This window comes from Petaurus breviceps, unplaced genomic scaffold (genome assembly GCF_028583685.1).
Source record: "Petaurus breviceps papuanus isolate PSGF00001 unplaced genomic scaffold, PetGlider_PUasm1.0 454, whole genome shotgun sequence".
Lineage (NCBI taxonomy): Eukaryota > Metazoa > Chordata > Mammalia > Diprotodontia > Petauridae > Petaurus > Petaurus breviceps.
In genome coordinates this window covers 703,591-721,091 of record NW_027186342.1, presented here as the reverse complement: position 1 = coordinate 721,091, position 17,501 = coordinate 703,591, and the positions used below count along the sequence as shown (strand labels likewise).

General features: G+C 42.2%; 1 protein-coding gene across 1 annotated transcript; it reads left to right on the top strand.

Annotated features, from left to right (window-relative positions):
- Window positions 1–2,339: 2,339 nt before the first annotated feature.
- On the top strand, window positions 2,340–16,354 carry LOC138171593 (keratin, type II cytoskeletal 72-like). Its single transcript, XM_069101123.1, has 9 exons — window positions 2,340–2,813; window positions 4,657–4,871; window positions 6,978–7,038; window positions 8,215–8,310; window positions 9,320–9,484; window positions 11,008–11,133; window positions 13,153–13,373; window positions 14,717–14,751; window positions 16,170–16,354. Exons 1-9 carry the CDS (start codon window positions 2,340–2,342, stop codon window positions 16,352–16,354), a joined length of 1,578 nt encoding a protein of 525 aa, XP_068957224.1.
- The last annotated feature ends 1,147 nt before the right edge of the window (window positions 16,355–17,501 follow it).

Below are 17,501 nucleotides of genomic sequence, written 5' to 3'. Positions count from 1 at the left end.
TACCCATTGCTCCTGCTTCTTTCCTCTGGGGTAAAATAGAATAATCCTGGTCCTTTGTCCACATGACAACCCTACCAATGCTTGACCACAGCTATAGCTTCCCCTCTGAAGCTCCTCTTCTCTAGGATAAGCATCCTCCTCTCCTTCATCCTATCCTGATACAGCATGGTTCTGATTCCTCTCCCTATCCTTGTCACCCTGTTTTAGAGTGGCTCCAGATACTCTTGTCATTCAGCATCTCATGTGTCAGGAAACCTTTCAGCAACTCCCCACTCTTCCTGTGCTGCTAGCCTTCTGTCTCTTGCTTTGTCTCCCATCTCCACCTGCAGGTTCTTGAGCTAGCCAAGGGAAGGACAGGAGTGGATGCTGGGAGAAGTGACATGAACCTTGCCCTTGGAAACCTTCAAGTCTGACAAGAGAGAGGGCGCATGAAGTAACACAGAGAGACTAGAGCAATTGAACATATTGTACACAGAACAGTGGAAGAGATTTAATCAGAGACAGGGCTCTGATGAGAGAAGACATATTTATGCAAGGACTCACTAAGCCTACTGTTTATTAATCTTTTAAGTTTATTTTTTTAAATGAACAAACACCTATTTTCTCTTCCTCCTCCCCCACTGGAAAATGAAAACCAAAACCCTTGTTCCAAATACAGTGTTCAACTAATGAAGACCCTCTGCTCTTCATCTCTAAAGAGAATCTCTAGATTAACAGGCTTGTTATAGCCAGAGGAAGTTCAGTTACACACAAAGAAGAACTTCCCACTTGTAATGGGGGTAGAATAGGAGAATGGGCTCTCAATTCAGGTGCAAGGCAGTCTTCCTTTTTGTCTTAATTTTGCCCTTGCCTGACTCTAATGCTTTGTCTCCAGAGATAAAATGGAATCATTACAGGCTGACATTCCTATCAGATCCTAGATCCAACATTAGTGGTGTCTAGATAGTCCCAGGTCCTGAATCATAGTCTTTGGGGACTAGAAAAGAACTTGAGGGTTTATTACAGTCAATCGCCTGCCTCCAGGAATAGCCTCCGATCTCTTTCATTTTTGGAGTTCTTTAAGGAAGGACATTTCTCAACTCAGGAGCTCATAACTTGGGGCTCACAGACCTCCAAGGTGCTCATAAATAGATTTCAGGAGGAGTGGAGGTTAAGTTATGCCTTTATTAGTGAAAACTAATCTCTAATTGAAATGAAGCATTTCCTTCAAATGTTAAATAAAAATATTCATCTGAGGAGGGATCCAAGATTCTTCCAGACTGCCAGAAGGGTCTAGGATACAAAAAAGATGAAGAATCCCCATCCTAACCGATCTCTGGGGACATTTTTATACAAGCCATCTTTTTTTTTTTTTTTGCTTTTTGGATGGGGGAAGGCAGGGCAGTTGGGGTTAAGTGATTTGCCCAAGGTCACACAGCTGGTGAGTGTTGAGTGTCTGAGGCCGCATTTGAACTCAGCCTCCTGACTCCAGGGCCGGTGCTTCACTCGCTGCACCACCTAGCTGCCCCATACACAAGCCATTTTTACCTAGGACAGCTGCTTCAAACTTTGCCATTTCTCTCCTTCTTTTGCTTTTCTTTTTCTCCCTCTCCAGTTTATTTCCTCTTCGTCTGATGAAGGCAGTTATGATGTCTCTGATTCTCTTGGAACATTTTCTCGGTCCTGGGTATGTTTTGCATTCCCCCTTTTAGACTCTGAGTTCCCCAAGGGAGGACCCATGTAACTTCCTTCCCTTAGTTCATTCCTCAGCAACCAGCACAGGAACCATGTAGGAAGGGAAGGATTTTAGTCAGTATCTGTGGGTAGTGGAAGGCAAGAAGGGCATTTCCCTAAATGGTCCATAATACTTCTCATTCCACTTCTGACCCAGAATTGGCCCCAACATCAACCCAACCCATAGCCCCAAACCACTGAGGGGGCGAGACAATCTGGGAGCCTACTTTGGAGATCCAGGAGTTGATAACCCCAGTAATTGGAGGGCAACATGAATAGATAACCCCAAATTATTATAATGCAACATGTAAGCAAAGCAATTTCTGTGTCCCGGGTCATTTTATGGGGGATTCATCAGAGTGCTGGGTGGAAGAGACAAAAATCTGTGAGGTGGGGTGACAGATAATTTATAAATGGAGAACCAAAGAGGTAATTTGCAAAGTGGTCCAGAGTGACCTGAAAGATATTCCTGACCCATAAATTAAGCTGACTTCACTGTCTCCTATCCCAGCTGTCCAGGCTATATAAGAGGAGAGACTATCAAGGCAGATCAGCTGAGCTCCACCTCTTGGTCCCATCTCTTTGTCTCCTTGCATTGCTTCTGCTTCCATCTTTGCCTGGCTGCCATGAGTCGCCAGTTCAATCACTACCCCAGTGCGGACCGCATTGGCTTCAGTGGTTGCTCAGCTATCATTTCAAGTCGACTTAGTAGCAGTTCAACCTCCTTCCGAGGTGGGGTGAAGGGAGTAGGGGCAGCAGCCTTTGGCAGCAAGAGTCTTTACAGCCTGTGTGGCAACCGTCGCATTTCTATCAGTGCCACAACAGGGGCATCGCGGACTGGCAGCTATGCCCTTGGGCATGGGTCTGGTTTTGGGGGAGGCAGGGTAAGTGGGTTTGTGGGAACAATTTTTGGAAATGCTGGACTGGGGCCTGTGTGCCCATCCATCTGTCCACCTGGAGGTATCCCCCAGGTGACCATCAACAAAAGTCTCTTGGCCCCACTCAATGTGGAACTGGATCCTGAGATTCAGAAAGTAAGGACCCAGGAACGTGAGCAGATCAAGGCACTCAACAACAAGTTTGCCTCTTTCATCGACAAGGTAGGTTGACCTATCTTCTCCGTATTGTCCCTCCTCCTTCTCTTAGGCACAGTCCCATCTTGAGCACTGGTGGGCATTTGTATGGGATTCAGAAAGAGGAACAACTTCTATTCCTGCCCTCGGGGAGCTTTCAATCTAATGAGAGACTATATAAGATTTAGAACTAGAAATAGACATCTTGTAACTAACTTCCTCATTTTACAGATGAGGAAATAGACTGGAGAGAAGTGAAATAACTTATCTTTCCAAGCTGGGATTTGAGTCAGTCAGTTAATACATATTTATTAAGCTTCTATTATGTGCTAGGCACTGTGCTAAGCACTGGGGTACACAGAATGGTAAAAGATGTCTATTGAGGAGCTCAGAGTTTAATGAGAAAGACAACATGCAAATAACTGTGCACAAACAAGTTATATAAATGATCAATTGGCGATAAGTGGTGGAATCTGGTGGTTCTCAAACTTCAGTGGTTCTCAAATTTTTTTATCTTAAGACCCCTTTGCCTTCCTAAAAATCGTTGAAACTTCTCCCCTTCCCCATACACAAAGAGCTTTTGGTTATGTGAGTTATATCTACCAGCATTTACTAAATTAAAAATTCAAATGTATGAAAAATTTTGACCTCATAGGCCCTTTTAAGGAGTTTCAGGATTTCTAGGGGTCTTTGGACCACACCTTGAGAACTGTTTCTTTAAATGATGTCTAATGCTACTATGGAAATGTTTAACATGATTGCACATGTATAACCTTCTATCAGATTACTTGCTGTTTCAGGGAGGAGGGAAGGACAGGATATAATTTGCAACTCAAAACTGTAAAAAATTGTTAAAATAGTCTTAATATGTAATTGGGGAAAATAAAATGTATTAAATAACATAAAAACAATTCAGTGAAAAAAAATGATGCTCAATGTATCCAGGGTACCTAAAGACACACAAAAATAGATAAAGAAGCAGAGAATAGAGAGGAATTTGGTGGGGACATTGAAGCCTTGTAAGTGAAAAAATCTAAGAAAGCTTCCTACTAGAGACGAGGAGGCAGGGAATATGGTGCAGGGTCACTTTGGATTGGAAGACAAACCAGGTAAGACCCATATGTAGTTACAAAAATGGGAGAGAGGAATTTTGAGAAGAGAACAGAGGACAGATTTTTCTGGCTAGAACCTGAACTGTGGAGTCACAGAAAAATTAGAGAATGAAATAGAAGAATAGCAGAAGGGAAAGTTAATGGAATGGGAGAAGGACTATAGAGCCAGAGTAAAGACCAAGAATATAGCCCATATACTTAATCTCCTTGAAGGCAGTGATTTTTCTATCCTCTTTACATTCTTAAAACAATTTATTTAAAACAATATTCTTTTCAATGAATAAGCATTTATTTTTTTTTCTCTCATCTCCTGTTCTCCTCCCCACTGAGGAAAAAAGAAAGACAAGACCATAGTAACAAATATACACACATTCCCACATTGGTCATATCCAAAACTGTCTAATTCTGCATTTTAAATTTATTATCTCTGTCAGGAAGGGGATAGCATGCATGCTTCCCTACCCCACCTCCATAAAGAGGGAAACCATTCACTTTTTAAATCCCATTCACCCATTTTCTCTAGCTTTATTGCATGATTTCTTTTGGATCATTTTTTTCCTTCTTTGTGACCTTAGCAACCATAGCTAGTCTCTAAATAGCAATAGCCATGGTCTTTACCACTTGACTGATTTCTAGCCTTCCTAACCTAGAAGTGAAGGAATTATAGTATCACTATAGTGTTCTCAGAGCTAGAAAATACCTCAGAAGTCAACTAACCCAAGTTTGGGGTTCTAATTGTCAACTGCATGGTGTTCTAGGTGCGTTTTCTGGAGCAACAAAACCAGGTGCTGGAGACCAAGTGGAACCTACTGCAGCAGTTAGACCTGAGCAACTGCAAGAGGAATCTAGAACCCACTTATGAAGGCTACATCAGCACTCTTCGTAGGCAGGTGGAGACACTGTCAGGGGATAGAGTGAGGCTGGACTCTGAGCTGAGGAACATGCAGGATTTGGTGGAGGACTTCAAGAAGAGGTAAAGATAGCAAGTTGTACATAATCAGCTTTCAGTTTCATGGGCAATCATCTTTTTAAAGATTTTGCTGTTATGGAAATGCTTATTTTATTTTATAAATTAAAAACAAAACTTAAAAAAGAAGAGGCAATCAGAGGAGAAGGCAGATATGGATTTTATTTGTGGAAAAAAAAATTCAGCTCTTTGCCTGCAATGAAAGATTTCATGCTAATATTAACCATATGTTGACACTACCATCATCTCTTCCCTTCCTTTCTCCTGTCTCTCCAGTCTTTTGGAGAATGTGTGAATCAGATAGACTAAAAGGGAGGAGGAAAAGAGGGAGGGAGGGGGAAAAGAGGGAGGAAGGGAGGAAGCAAGGAAAAGAGGGGGAGAGAGAGAGAGAGAGAGAGAGAGAGAGAGAGAGAGAGAGAGAGAGATTTTATGCAGGCTATTAACTTTTCTTTCTTTCCTTTTTTTGGCTTTTGTTTCAATAAATGATTTTGTTTGTTCTTAGCACAAAGATGGTGGTAGAGTAGGTCCAGATTTGGAACCTGGAGGATTTTCTGGCTCCTTGGGAATTAGAATTTCTTGCACAGTTTCATTATATGCCTCTCTACAATTTCTACATCAAGACCAAAATTCATTCCTAGCAGAATTTTTTTTAATAAACCCACTATTTATAGTATAATAAATAAAGAGGCCAGCATCAAAACCAGGAAGGTAGTTTCAAATTGTTCCAAGGACTGTGGGACTGGCCCTGGGCAAGTCACTTAACCTATACAATTCTCAAAGACTACAAGTTGCAGATCAACCTGCATTGGCAGAGATTCTCCTCACTGAGGAGTTCTTTATACCAATGAAATTAAAAATTCAGTCCCTACTATTGTCTGACTTTTGGTACTCACCATTGGTGTGAAGAATTTAGAGGCATCTTAATTTGGAAGTGGGTTGTTTCTCCCATTAAGCTGAACCAGTAATCAGAAGACGAGTTTTCAGGATGTCATGCCCCTAGGCATAGCTTCCAAGGCCCAGGACTTCTAGGAATTGGAGGATTCTGAGATAATAGGCAATTTATAGACAATAAAAGAGAACTTCCTCCATTCCACCTTGTACTTTCCCATTTGAGTGATTTCTAATTGAACAACTGGCTTTTCCCTAGAACTGGGCATAGACACAAAGGGAGGAAGGAGACTTGTTCCTAAACTTAGGGAGTGGACGTCTTATTGTTTGGATGTTTTGGTGGGTGAGTGAGGGAAATGGGGCATATACCAAGACTTAAACCTGACTAGAAACAATATATAAAACCATGCAAAGGAACAGAGGGCAAGCTGATCATGCCAGTGGGGAGGACATGTGGAGGGAAAAGAACAATCAAGTCAAGTGTAGTTTTGAGACAGGGTTTATTTTAGCATTTAGTATTCACAACACTGAAACTGAAGCTGAAATACTTTGGCCACAAAATGAGAAGATGAGACTCATTGGAAAACACCCTAATGTTGGGAAAGATTGAAGGCAAAAGGAAAAAGGGATGGCAGAGAATGAGATGGAGAGATAGATAACATCATGGAAGCAACAAACATGAGCTTGGACAGAGTTGGGGAGATTGTGGAAGACAGAGAGCCTGGCATGGGCATGACCAAAGGGTCCATGGGGTCATGAGGGATCAGACAAAACTGAACAAATGAATAATAACAAATATTTTAGTAGAAAGTTCTTCCCTATGAAGTCAGGAGAGACCTGGATTTGAGTGACAGTTGTCCCATTTAATACTTGTAACCTTGGACAAGTTACTTTATCTCTTTAGACCTCAGTTTCCTCATCTATAAAATGGCGATAATAACATCTGTCTCGCATACTTTAGAGGGTTGGTATGCAATTATTAAATGACATATGGTGAGGTAAAAAAGTTTGCACCCTATTAGCCATTATGTAAATATAGCCGTTATTTTGAACAAAATTTGGAAGGAAGAGAGGAACTTTCGTTGGAGAAGACCATATGTGCATCCCAGAGGTGAAGCCTACTTCATCCTCACTGGACATGAACCCTAATGTTGTCAAAGTTTAGGGCCTCCCCACCTTCTTAGTGAATCTCATTTGCAATCCCTTCTTTTTACTCCCACATAGGTATGAGATGGAGATTAATAAACGAACAGCCGCTGAGAATGAGTTTGTGGTGCTCAAGAAGGTGAGACAGCAACTGCTGCGGGTGGAAGAAGGGAAACCAAGTGGGAGTAGTCATGGGTGGGCCCAAAGGGCTTAGTGACCACTGGCCTCTTCACTTCAGGCAAGCAAGTAAAATCTGGTTGTTTTGTGGGAGAAGGTAGAAGCACTAAACATGGCACCTGGAGGTTCTTGAAGCTCTTTGCCTGTGTTAACCTCACCTGATCCTCACAACAACTTTGGGAAATGAGTACTGTTATTACCTCATTTTACAGAAGAGGAAATAGGTCTAGGGAGTGTAAGTCACTTGCTCAGGGTCACACAGGGAATGATCAGCTGAGAAAAGATATGGGTCACTTTCTCCCTTGGACCCTGATGGACATTTCTTAATGTCCATTACTCCCAAGTATTTTGTCTTGAGTTTATTGTCTTGAGTTAAGTCGACTCAAGAGGCATTTATCAATCACTAAATTCTGGTAATCCAAATATAAGCAGAAAGATAATTCCTGACCTCAAAGGGTTTATATTCTAATGGTATGTGTGTATGTGTGTGTGAAGACAACACCACATATAAAAGGGAGCTGGAAAGAAGAGATGGAGCTACTAGAAACATTGTAGGGGGGAAAGTCTGGGAGAATCTGGAGTGCAGCCTGGAGAGGAATGAAGGCATAGGTGACCCAGGAACCCTCTTTAAAATGGATATTCTGGGAGGAAACAGCCAATCAGAAGGAGAAGCCAGTGGTGGGAAGAATACTTCCAAAGTGTGAAGTGGAGTGGAGTGATTTCCCAGGGTATACAGGTTTCTATAGCATGGTACAGAAAGTTTAGAGTCAGGAATGTGGCTTGGAAAGGAATAAATTCTTAACATGTTGCTTGGAAGGAATCAAGGTAAAATTAATTGTTTTAAAATTCAGATGTTTGATTGACCATATACATTGGGCACACCTGGATCTTGTGCAGGCTTGTGGTCTTCTGAACTCCTGGGTCCCCTTCCCATTGAGCAGGGGGACGGTGAGGGGAAAGTACAGAACAGTCCTGTTGGCAGAAGTGCTAGGCTTTGGAGGCAGACATCATTACCATGTGATGTTGAAGTTATGGTCCCAAAAAGACACCTGCCCAGCATCTTGGAGAAGTTGGATCAGGGGCAAGGGGGTAAACTTGAAGGAAGAGATTATGTCTCCCTGGGTTATTGTTTCTACAGGACGTGGATGCAGCCTACATGAACAAAATAGAACTTCAGGCTAAAGTGGATGCTTCAACTGATGAGATCAAATTCCTTAAGTGCCTCTATGAAGGGGTAAGCTTCATCTCCCACCTTCTCCCTCCCCCAAGTAAAACATGCAGACCAGTGGCCCCCCAGATGCCATCTGTCTCCTTGCCCAAGACCTAGAGGACTGGTGTTGGGTGAGGAGGCCAGGAAGCAGATGCCATGGTAAGGGAGTTAGTCTGAAGGAGTGAGGAGAAAGATGGGCTGGTAAATGTAGTTACTTATTTGCAAGGCTTTTGTTAAGGAAGACAATTCACCTCAACAGCAGAAATATTAAGCACACTCTCAGATATACTGGAGATAATGTAGAATGGGGCTAGGAACAGTCAAAAGTGAATGCCATATGTGCTTTCTAACCTTCAGGGAGTATTGATTTGAGATGGATATACAAACCCTAGCAGATATGTACAGGACATATGGACAACAGAATCTTGAAAAATTAGAGCTGAAAGGGACTGTGGAAATCATTTAAATTAAAAGAGAAATAAAAAGACCCATTCATTAAAGTCTTACTATATGCCTGTCACTGTCCTTAGGACTGCTGCTACAAGGAGAGATTAAAATAGTCCCTGGTCTCAGGGCAGGTTTACAGATGAATTTTTAATAAATAAAGTGATTTTCAATCACAGCTAATAAGTGCAGAGCTGAGGCTAAAACTCAGCTCTTCTGACTCTCGATCAACTGCTCTCCCTCATGCACCCAGTGAGACCAGGGGATATTGCTGAAGCCAGCTTGAACTGGTTATCAAGAGCTGATTGTTAAATTTTCAGAGTGAAAACTCAGAACGGGCAAAGGCTACAGCTCAGGACTTGACTGCTTTGTGGTTTGTCTAGACTTAAAAAAGCGATGGAGAAAATGTTAATGATGCAGGTTAAACTTATTGGAAGTACATTTCTTTTTCTGGAGAGCTGATTATTGAGCATTTGCTAGCACACCCTTGGTATTTGCCTTATTGCATAGAGTGTCCTAGGGGTACATAAGAGGTTATTTGGGAAAAGAGAAATACTCTTAAATTCACTGTTGCTTATCCTTTGCCTAGGAGATTGCCCAGATCCAGTCCCATATCAGTGACACATCTGTCATCCTCTCCATGGACAATAATCGAGACCTGGACCTGGACAGCATTATTGATGAAATAAAAAACCAGTATGAGGAGACAGCCATGAGAAGCAAATCTGAGGCTGAGGCCCTCTATCAGAGCAAGGTGGGGGGTTGCAAAGATTTTCTCACCCATTATCTCATGTGATCCTTCGAACAACCCTCTGAAATCGGTATTATCCTCATTTAATAAGTCAGAAAGTCGAGGATCAGAGATATTAAAAGCCTGGCCCAAAGTCACATAGCTAGTACATGGCAATGCTGGGCCTCAGATCCAGACCTTGTTCTTTCCACTACACTATAATATTGGGGGTGGGCCATAGCTTCTTAACCGGGTTCTCCTATTAGAAAATGTTTCTCTCATGGTCATGGTGAGCTCAGATGGAATTGTTAGTACTGGACTGGAGCACTGAGGTTAGACCCACTACCTCTATTTAGATCATCTGTATTCTAGCTTGGTACGACTCTACAGATTGACCATGGTCTTGACCTGACTTTGTCTTAGATTTCTCATTCACTTTGGGACAACTTTCTAAGTCCCTGAGGCTAGGAAAGGGAGAAGAGAGAAAATTCAAATTCTACTAAAGTTCTCTTAAAATATTTTTTTCCCTCTTGGAAGTAAATAGTGTAAGTTTAAGTAAATACTTCTTGACTATGATTGTAAATTATGACTGAAAGCATTTTTATTCCCTGGAAGCCATTGAGAATCAGAGAGGTCCCCCTCAAAGTAGAACAGGGATTCTCCTGCTTGGGGTCAGATTCATGGATCAATTAAACAAATATTTATTAATGGATAAAGAATGGTGCCTTGAAGGTTTTTTTTTCTATTTTGACAATATGGGTATCTATCTCGCTATGGGCATGGACAAAGGAAACTTGGTCAATTAAACATCCCTCTTGAAAAATTGGTCATACTGATCCCATTTAGTTTTCTTGGGATGATTCTCTGATTTTCTAATTCTTTTAGCATGTTATTTTGATAAGGAAGGTAGAACAGTTGAGTTGTGGGAAGAAAGACAATGGTTACTGGGCTGCTAACAACCTTAACATGGGCACCTATCTCTCTCTCACCATGAGGATGCCTTTAGGTAGTATATAAAAGTATGTCGGGCCCCAGGGTTGCTATTTCTAAAATGATTCTTAAAGACTGAGAATAGAACTGAGGATATTATACTGAGAGTAAGAGAGCCCAGTGAGATTTTCTCTTTTTTTAATGGCAGAGAAGTGTGGCTCTGTTTATGTGGGTGTCTTTCCTTGTGTGCCTGGGTTTGTGTTTCCTTGTGTTGTGTGTATCTCTGAGTAAAGCCTCAGACATTGGTTGGACTGGGCTGTAAGTGGCCTGAGTTCTTTGGCACAGAGAGCACCAAAGAGCTGAGAAATGATGACGCTTCATCAAGGGCTGTGAAAGCCATGTTTGTGACAATACTCCTTGGTCCTTCCTTATTTTTTTGGACGTACTTCATCACAGACTCTTACAGTTACTGTCCTTGAGACCTTGATACTATGTTTGTGTCAATACTGTATGAGAATGTGAGACCAAATTGTTCAGCTTAATCAGTTAACCCCCTAGAAATAAATCCTGTAAATAAATTCTCTTCCCTGTTCCTTGCCTTCACTACTCACCCTCAGATCCAAGAACTACAAGTCACAGCTGGCCGACAAGGTGATGACCTTAAAGTTACCAAGGCTGAGATCTCAGAGCTTAATCGACTGATCCAGAGACTTCGTTCAGAGATTGGAAGTGTGAAGAAACAGGTGAGTTAGGCTGATAAATCAATCATCGAGTATTTGTTGAGTATCTATTATGTGCTTAGTATAACCCAAGATATTGTGGAAGATAGATGGCTACTGCCTTTAAGAAATGTGCAATCTATTTGTAAAGACTAGTCTACACGATGACTAATTTAAGACAGCATATAATTAACTGGTAAACCATATGGCATGATAAATGTTGTAGGAGATTGAGGAGAAGGGAGATCAAAGGATCTCATTGAAAAAGCTTAGAAGGTTTCATGGCAAACGAAATATTTCAAATGAACCTTAAAGGACTGAAGGGTTTTCTAGGCAACTGGAACAATGAGTAAAAGCATGAATGTGGGAAAGGTAAGGAGATGGAACTGATGGGACAAATGATGTGTGTTGGGGAGTACCAAGAAACAAGATTAAATCAGTAGGGTGAGAAGAGGGGGTTGGACTAGACAGTCTCTGGGATCCTTTCCAGATCTTCATCTATGATTGTATGCTGTATCATGTGCTGGTGTGGAGGTCATCCTGCCCTTTGCCTTTTGATGACCATGGTGACCAGGGACCACATTTGCATATCTTCAGAAACTTGGAGAATTGATGTTGCTACTCCACTTGGATGCTTGCTTCATCCTTTTTTTTTTCTTTTCAGAGGGGAGAAGGCAGGGCAATTAGTGTTAAGCGACTTGCCCAAGGTCACACAGCTAGTAAGTGTTAAGTATCTGAGGCTGGATTTGAACTCAGGTCTTCCTGACTCCAGGACCAGTGCTCTATTCACTGCGCCACCTAGCTGCTTCATCCTTGTCTGGAAGCAACGGGCTGGAAAATGAATATGGAAAATGAAGAGCTGATGATGTTTTTTGAAGACTCAAGAATTGTATAGATGTGAAAAAATGCACAAGGTCCTTGAAGCAACCATGAACACTAGATTATGATGTTTAATTAATGAAAAGATAGGTTTGCATGATGAGGAAAGGACATCAAGCAGAAATTAACCTTTTGTGGTCAAAGTGAGCTATTATTATTCAGAACACATGAGAAAATAATTTTGCCATGTTCCCGTAGCATCTCTTCCCCACATTCTCCTGAGTCTATTTGCATAAATTGTATTTAGACAAACTTAGGATGCAGGCAAGGTTGTTGACTATGAAGATACCACAGTATTATACAAAGTATATACCTCATGGTATCTACATAAATGAGAATTTGAACTGGAATTAAGTTAAATTTAATTAGAATTTATTAAGTTCCCATCAGGAACACACTGTGCTGATACAAAAATAAGAACAAAACAGTCTTTGTCCTCAAGAACCTTAGATTCTATCAAAGGGAGAGGGCTAAACAACATTTAAATATAAAATACATACTGACTAATTCCTCTAGGGAGAGTATAGATATAATGTGAAGGGTATTTTATAACAATATAATGCTGTACCCTGCTTTGACTGTCCTGCCATGGAGTTTGGGGCTGATGGATCGGTATGAGGGAGTGAGAAGGTCAGGGAAGGGAACTTCAGCCTAGATTTCCTATGACTCAGAAACACAGGGATTATGAGTGGAGCCATGAGACAGTAGACTGTCATGTTCTACATATGGCAATAATAATGCTAATGTCATTAACAATTCCCTTACAAGAGGTAAAAAGATGGGAATTGGGGGTGTCAGGCAAAGGGGCACTATTACACAGTAGCAGGGCATATGGCAAGTCCCTGGTCCTGAGTCAGAGCAAGAGGTGATGGAGTCCTCAGGACTGGAAAGAGGGATAATGTGTGAAGTTCTCATTCTCTAAGACTTAGCCAGATTGGTTCCAACCTAGGGTTCACTCCAACATTGGGTAGATTATTTTCAACAATGAGGGGAAACAGATATGTATGACCTTGGACAAGTCTCTTAACTTCCTCACTGGTAAAATGAGACTGTTGGATCAGATGACCCCGAAGGTTCTTCCCAATTCTAAATCTATGATCCTGTAACATCAAGACATTCTATGTAGTAAAAAATACTTTAGAATTTATGTCCTTTGCCCCACAGTGCGCCAATTTGGAGACAGCTATTGCAGATGCTGAGCAGCGGGGTGACTGTTCTCTGAAAGATGCTAGGGCCAAGCTGGATGAGTTGGAGGGTGCCTTACATTGCTCCAAAGAGGAGCTGGCCCGCCTGCTGCGGGACTACCAGGAGCTGACAAGCGTCAAGCTGGCCCTGGACATGGAGATTGCCACTTACAGGAAGCTACTGGAGGGCGAGGAGTGCAGGTGAGAGTAACATTACTTTTGTACAAGTTAGTGATTGGTCAGATCCTACGCCAAGACAATGAAACAAGTATTTATTTATAAGTAAATCAGCAAATATTTTAAAGCATTTACTATTTGTCGGGTACTGGGTTAAGTGATGGGTAACCAAAGATAAAAATGGACTAGGTCCTGCTCTCAAGGAACTTACATTCTATGGTAGACAACATGTGCAATGTGTATATGAAATATAATTGGAGGAGGAGAGGAACTAGTAGCTGGATAGGGCATCATTCAGGAAGGGCTGTTTGAGTTGAGGGAAATTAGGCATTCTAAGAGGCAGAGGGGAGAAGGGAGGGCATTCTAGGTATAAGTAAGGGAGAGTCTAGAAAAAGGCTCAGAGAAAGGAGATGAAATGTTGTATGTAATGAACAATGAGAAGGCTAATTTGGTTGAACTACATGATGGGAGAAAATATACTACAAGTCTTGAAAAATAGATTGGACATCTATTATGTGCCAATCAATCAATCAATAAGGATTTATCAACACATCTACTATGTGCTAGGCTCTGGGAATATAAAAAGACCAGTCCTTGCCCTCAAGAAGCTTACATTCTGTCAGGAAAAAAACATGTACATGGACAAATAAATGTAAAATCCACAAAATGAAATACAAAGTGATTTGGGGGTGGGAGGGATCAGGAATGGTAGAAGGTATGGAAGGTAGCACTCAAATTGAGTCTTGAATGGAGGGTAGAGTGAGAATGAGCTTTGGCACTGAATATTACAACTAGAAAGTACTTTAGGGGTCATCTAGACCGACCTAATTTTACAGAAAAGGAAACTGAGACAATCAAATGACCTACCTAAAGTCATCTGGTTAGTAAGTAGAAGATGACCAGTCCTAGAACTCAGGTCTCCTAACTCTAAATCCAGAGTTCTACCCATTGACTCATTTCTCCAAGAATGGCAAAGCAGGATGGGGTGAGGAAGGAGTTTTCATAGTTTTAGAGCTGAATGGGACTCTCAGAGATTATCAGTCTAAGCTTTTTCATTTTACAGTCAAGAGACAGAGACAGAGAGAGTTTAATTGACTCTCACAGTCTACCATACAGATCTGAGTGGTAGAGTTGGGAATCTGGATCCAGGTCCAATGTTCTTTTACCTACTGAGCCCTAATGTCATACAATACCCCTGCCTATGGAGGATATAGTGAAGTAGGAAATGGCAACTGAGGGTTTAACCTGACCTGGGGATAGTTTATATAAATTGTCTTAGCATTCCATCTCTGAAACTGCATAATTGGGCTAGGTAGAATAGCTGCCATTGGTTGATCACTTAATTGATTGTGTTTCACCCTCTGCAGGATGTCTGGAGAGTATCCCAATTCCGTGAGCATCTGTAAGTACATGCAAACCTCAGCCCTCTTCTTGGGATCTCTCCTTTTCACAGGACAAGGGCCAGTCATTTTGAGGACAGGCCGGGGGATCAGGATACTTGGAGGAGAGGGAGAGGCAAAAGCCCAAGGAGTAATGTAGACCACTCTTAAGTTTGGGTGGTAGTCAAGGGAGAACAATGGAAGGGGGAGATCTGAAATGCCAGAATGGCAGATTCTCAGAGTTGGAAGGGACCTCAGAGGGATCTGGTTCAGCCCCTACTCAAACAAGCATCCCCTTTATGGCATATCTGACTAGGGATCCTCCAGCCATTGGTGAAAGGTCTCAAGTGGATAGCACATTGTCAGAACTGGAAGGAGTTTTTAGAGAAAGTTTGTGAGTGCAGTCTTCTCATTTGTGGAGGAGGAAACCTAGGACAAGAAAGGGGAATTATTTTTCTAAGGCCACACAGTGAGTAGCAGAGCCAGGGGAAGGACACGGGTTTCCAGACTCATAATCCAGGGCTCTCCCATATTGTTTTCCTCCTTCGTTGCTTCGTTCCTTCGTTCCTTCGTTCCTTCCTCCCTTCCTCCCTTCCTCCCTCCCTTCCTCCCTTCCTCCCTCCCTTCCTCCCTCCGTTCCTTCCTTCCTTCTTTCTTTCCTTCCTTCCTTCCTTCCTTCCTTCCTTCCTTCCTTCCTTCCTTCCTTCCTTCCTTCCTTCCTTCCTTCCTTCCTTCCTTCCTTCCTTCCTTCCTTCCCTTCTGGCTTTCTTTTTCCCTCCCTCCCTCCTTCCTTCTTTCCTCCCTCCCTTCTTTCTTTCCTTCATGTTCTCTAGACTCTTTTTTCACTTTTAGAAGTGAACTTAAAAGAGAAACTTAAAAAAAAACTAAGTATTTTCATATGCTCAACTGAACAGAGAGAGTTGTACATGAAACTGTGAATCTCTTTTCTATACAGCTTGCTTTTCTTTTTAAGCATATCATATTTTCTTTCATATCTTAAAATTACTTTCAAAGTAGTCCTATCTGTGATTCTTTCTAAACTTCTTTCTGTTCTCTTCTGTCATTTCAAAAATTTTCAGTCATCTTTTATTTCTTTTCTTTTAAAAATAAAAAACAAAACTATTCAGAACTTCCTTTTCCTTCTCCTCTCCATTCCACTCCTACCTGAGGAAATAACCCAAACAAAAAACCTTTATATAAAATATGCATAGTGCAGCAAATCAAATTCCCATGTTGGCCATGTCTGGAAATCTCTGTCATATTCTGCATCTTGAGTCCATCACTTGTACATCAAGAGATGGGTAGCAGACCTCCTCCTCTATCCTTTGGAATCATGGTTGGTCATTTCATCAATCAGTATTGTTGCTATTGTATATGTTCTCCTGGTTCAGCTCCCTTTGCCTTTGCCTTGCATCAGTTCTGTGTGTGTATTCTTTCACAGCGGTCATCAGCAGCACCAACACTGGGCCAGGAGGCACTGGCTTCAGTGTGGGCTTTGGAACCTCGAGCACTTACAGCTATAAGCCTGGATCTGCTGAAATCAAAACCAAGGGCAGCTGTGGGAGTGACTACAAGGAGCCGATGGCCAAAGGTGGCAGCTCTCCAGCCAAAAAGGGCTCCAGATAAAGGCTGAGCAACTGAGTCCTCCCAGTTTAGAGTATGTGCAAGGAATCTTTGGGCCCCTGCTGCTACCCAGCGACCCCCCGTTCTGCCCCCAAGGCAGGAAGTTCTCTTTGCTCTCAGAAAGCCTGACTGGTTCCCTCTCCTGCCAAACTCAGTATCTTCTGGAAAGGGGATCTGGCCCAGCCTACCTATGGACTCTGATAACTGCTCCTCTGTGGGCAGCCTTCCCAAGGAACAAACCCAACAGTGACTGGCATCTCTAAGTGACTTTAATGCTTGCAAAGCACTTTACAGATGTTATTTCATTGGAGCCTCACACCACCCCTATAAAGTAGGCACTACACACTATACTATAGAATACTATAGGTATTCTCACCCTCATTCTACAGCTGAGGAAACAGGCTCAGAGAGGTCTTTGGATCCTCAGGGGATATTATTATTCCCATTTTACAGATGAAGAAACTAAGGCTAAGGGGGTGGGGGGTTTAAGTGATTTGCTCCCCCAGGATTACAAAGAGAGTATCTCTGAGCCCCAATTCGGCACTCTACCATGCTACCTAGCTGCCTGAACATCATGATCACACTGCTAAGTTGCAAGGGCACAACCTTGTCTAGTATCCCATTCGCTACACTCTGCTGCCTCTCAACATGGAAAGGGTTTACATATCCTGGATGCCCCTCAACTCCTCCAGCTGCTGTATCTCCTGACACCTCACCCTCCAGTCCCAATCCCCATACACAAGCATCTCTGCCGGCTTTAGATCGCCAAAGAGAATTCTTGCCTTGGGCTGTCTGCCTGCTTGTCCTGATGCTGAATCTGCTGTCTAGTTACAGCTGATGACTGTCAGTTTTCTGCTGCCTCCTGAATAAATGTTGTATGCCATTTTGTTGCTTGGTGTGGTTTCTGTTGCCCCAAATCCTCCAAGGAAAGAATTATTTCCCAGTGCTAGCCATGTCAACAGCTCCAAAGAATTGTGCCAAGCCTAATCTGGTACTTGCCTGCATGTGGTCCCTATCATATGCTTCTGGATTGGCAGTCACTGAATGGACACAGATCATGAATATTAATTAGCATTTCTCTCAGTTTCTCTCTCTTTAAGACTTGAGATTTCTGTGGTATATATTCTCCCACCACAGTATAGATTACAGC

What these genes read in the sequence shown, in the direction of transcription:
- LOC138171593 (XM_069101123.1), top strand. Translation starts at nt 2,340, where the DNA reads ATGAGTCGCCAGTTCAATCACTACCCCAGTGCGGACCGCATTGGCTTC. An exon ending in AGGCCCTCTATCAGAGCAAG is followed by an intron (nt 9,485 to 11,007) that starts GTGGGGGGTTGC and finishes ACTCACCCTCAG; the next exon opens with ATCCAAGAACTACAAGTCAC. An exon ending in TTGGAAGTGTGAAGAAACAG is followed by an intron (nt 11,134 to 13,152) that starts GTGAGTTAGGCT and finishes TTTGCCCCACAG; the next exon opens with TGCGCCAATTTGGAGACAGC.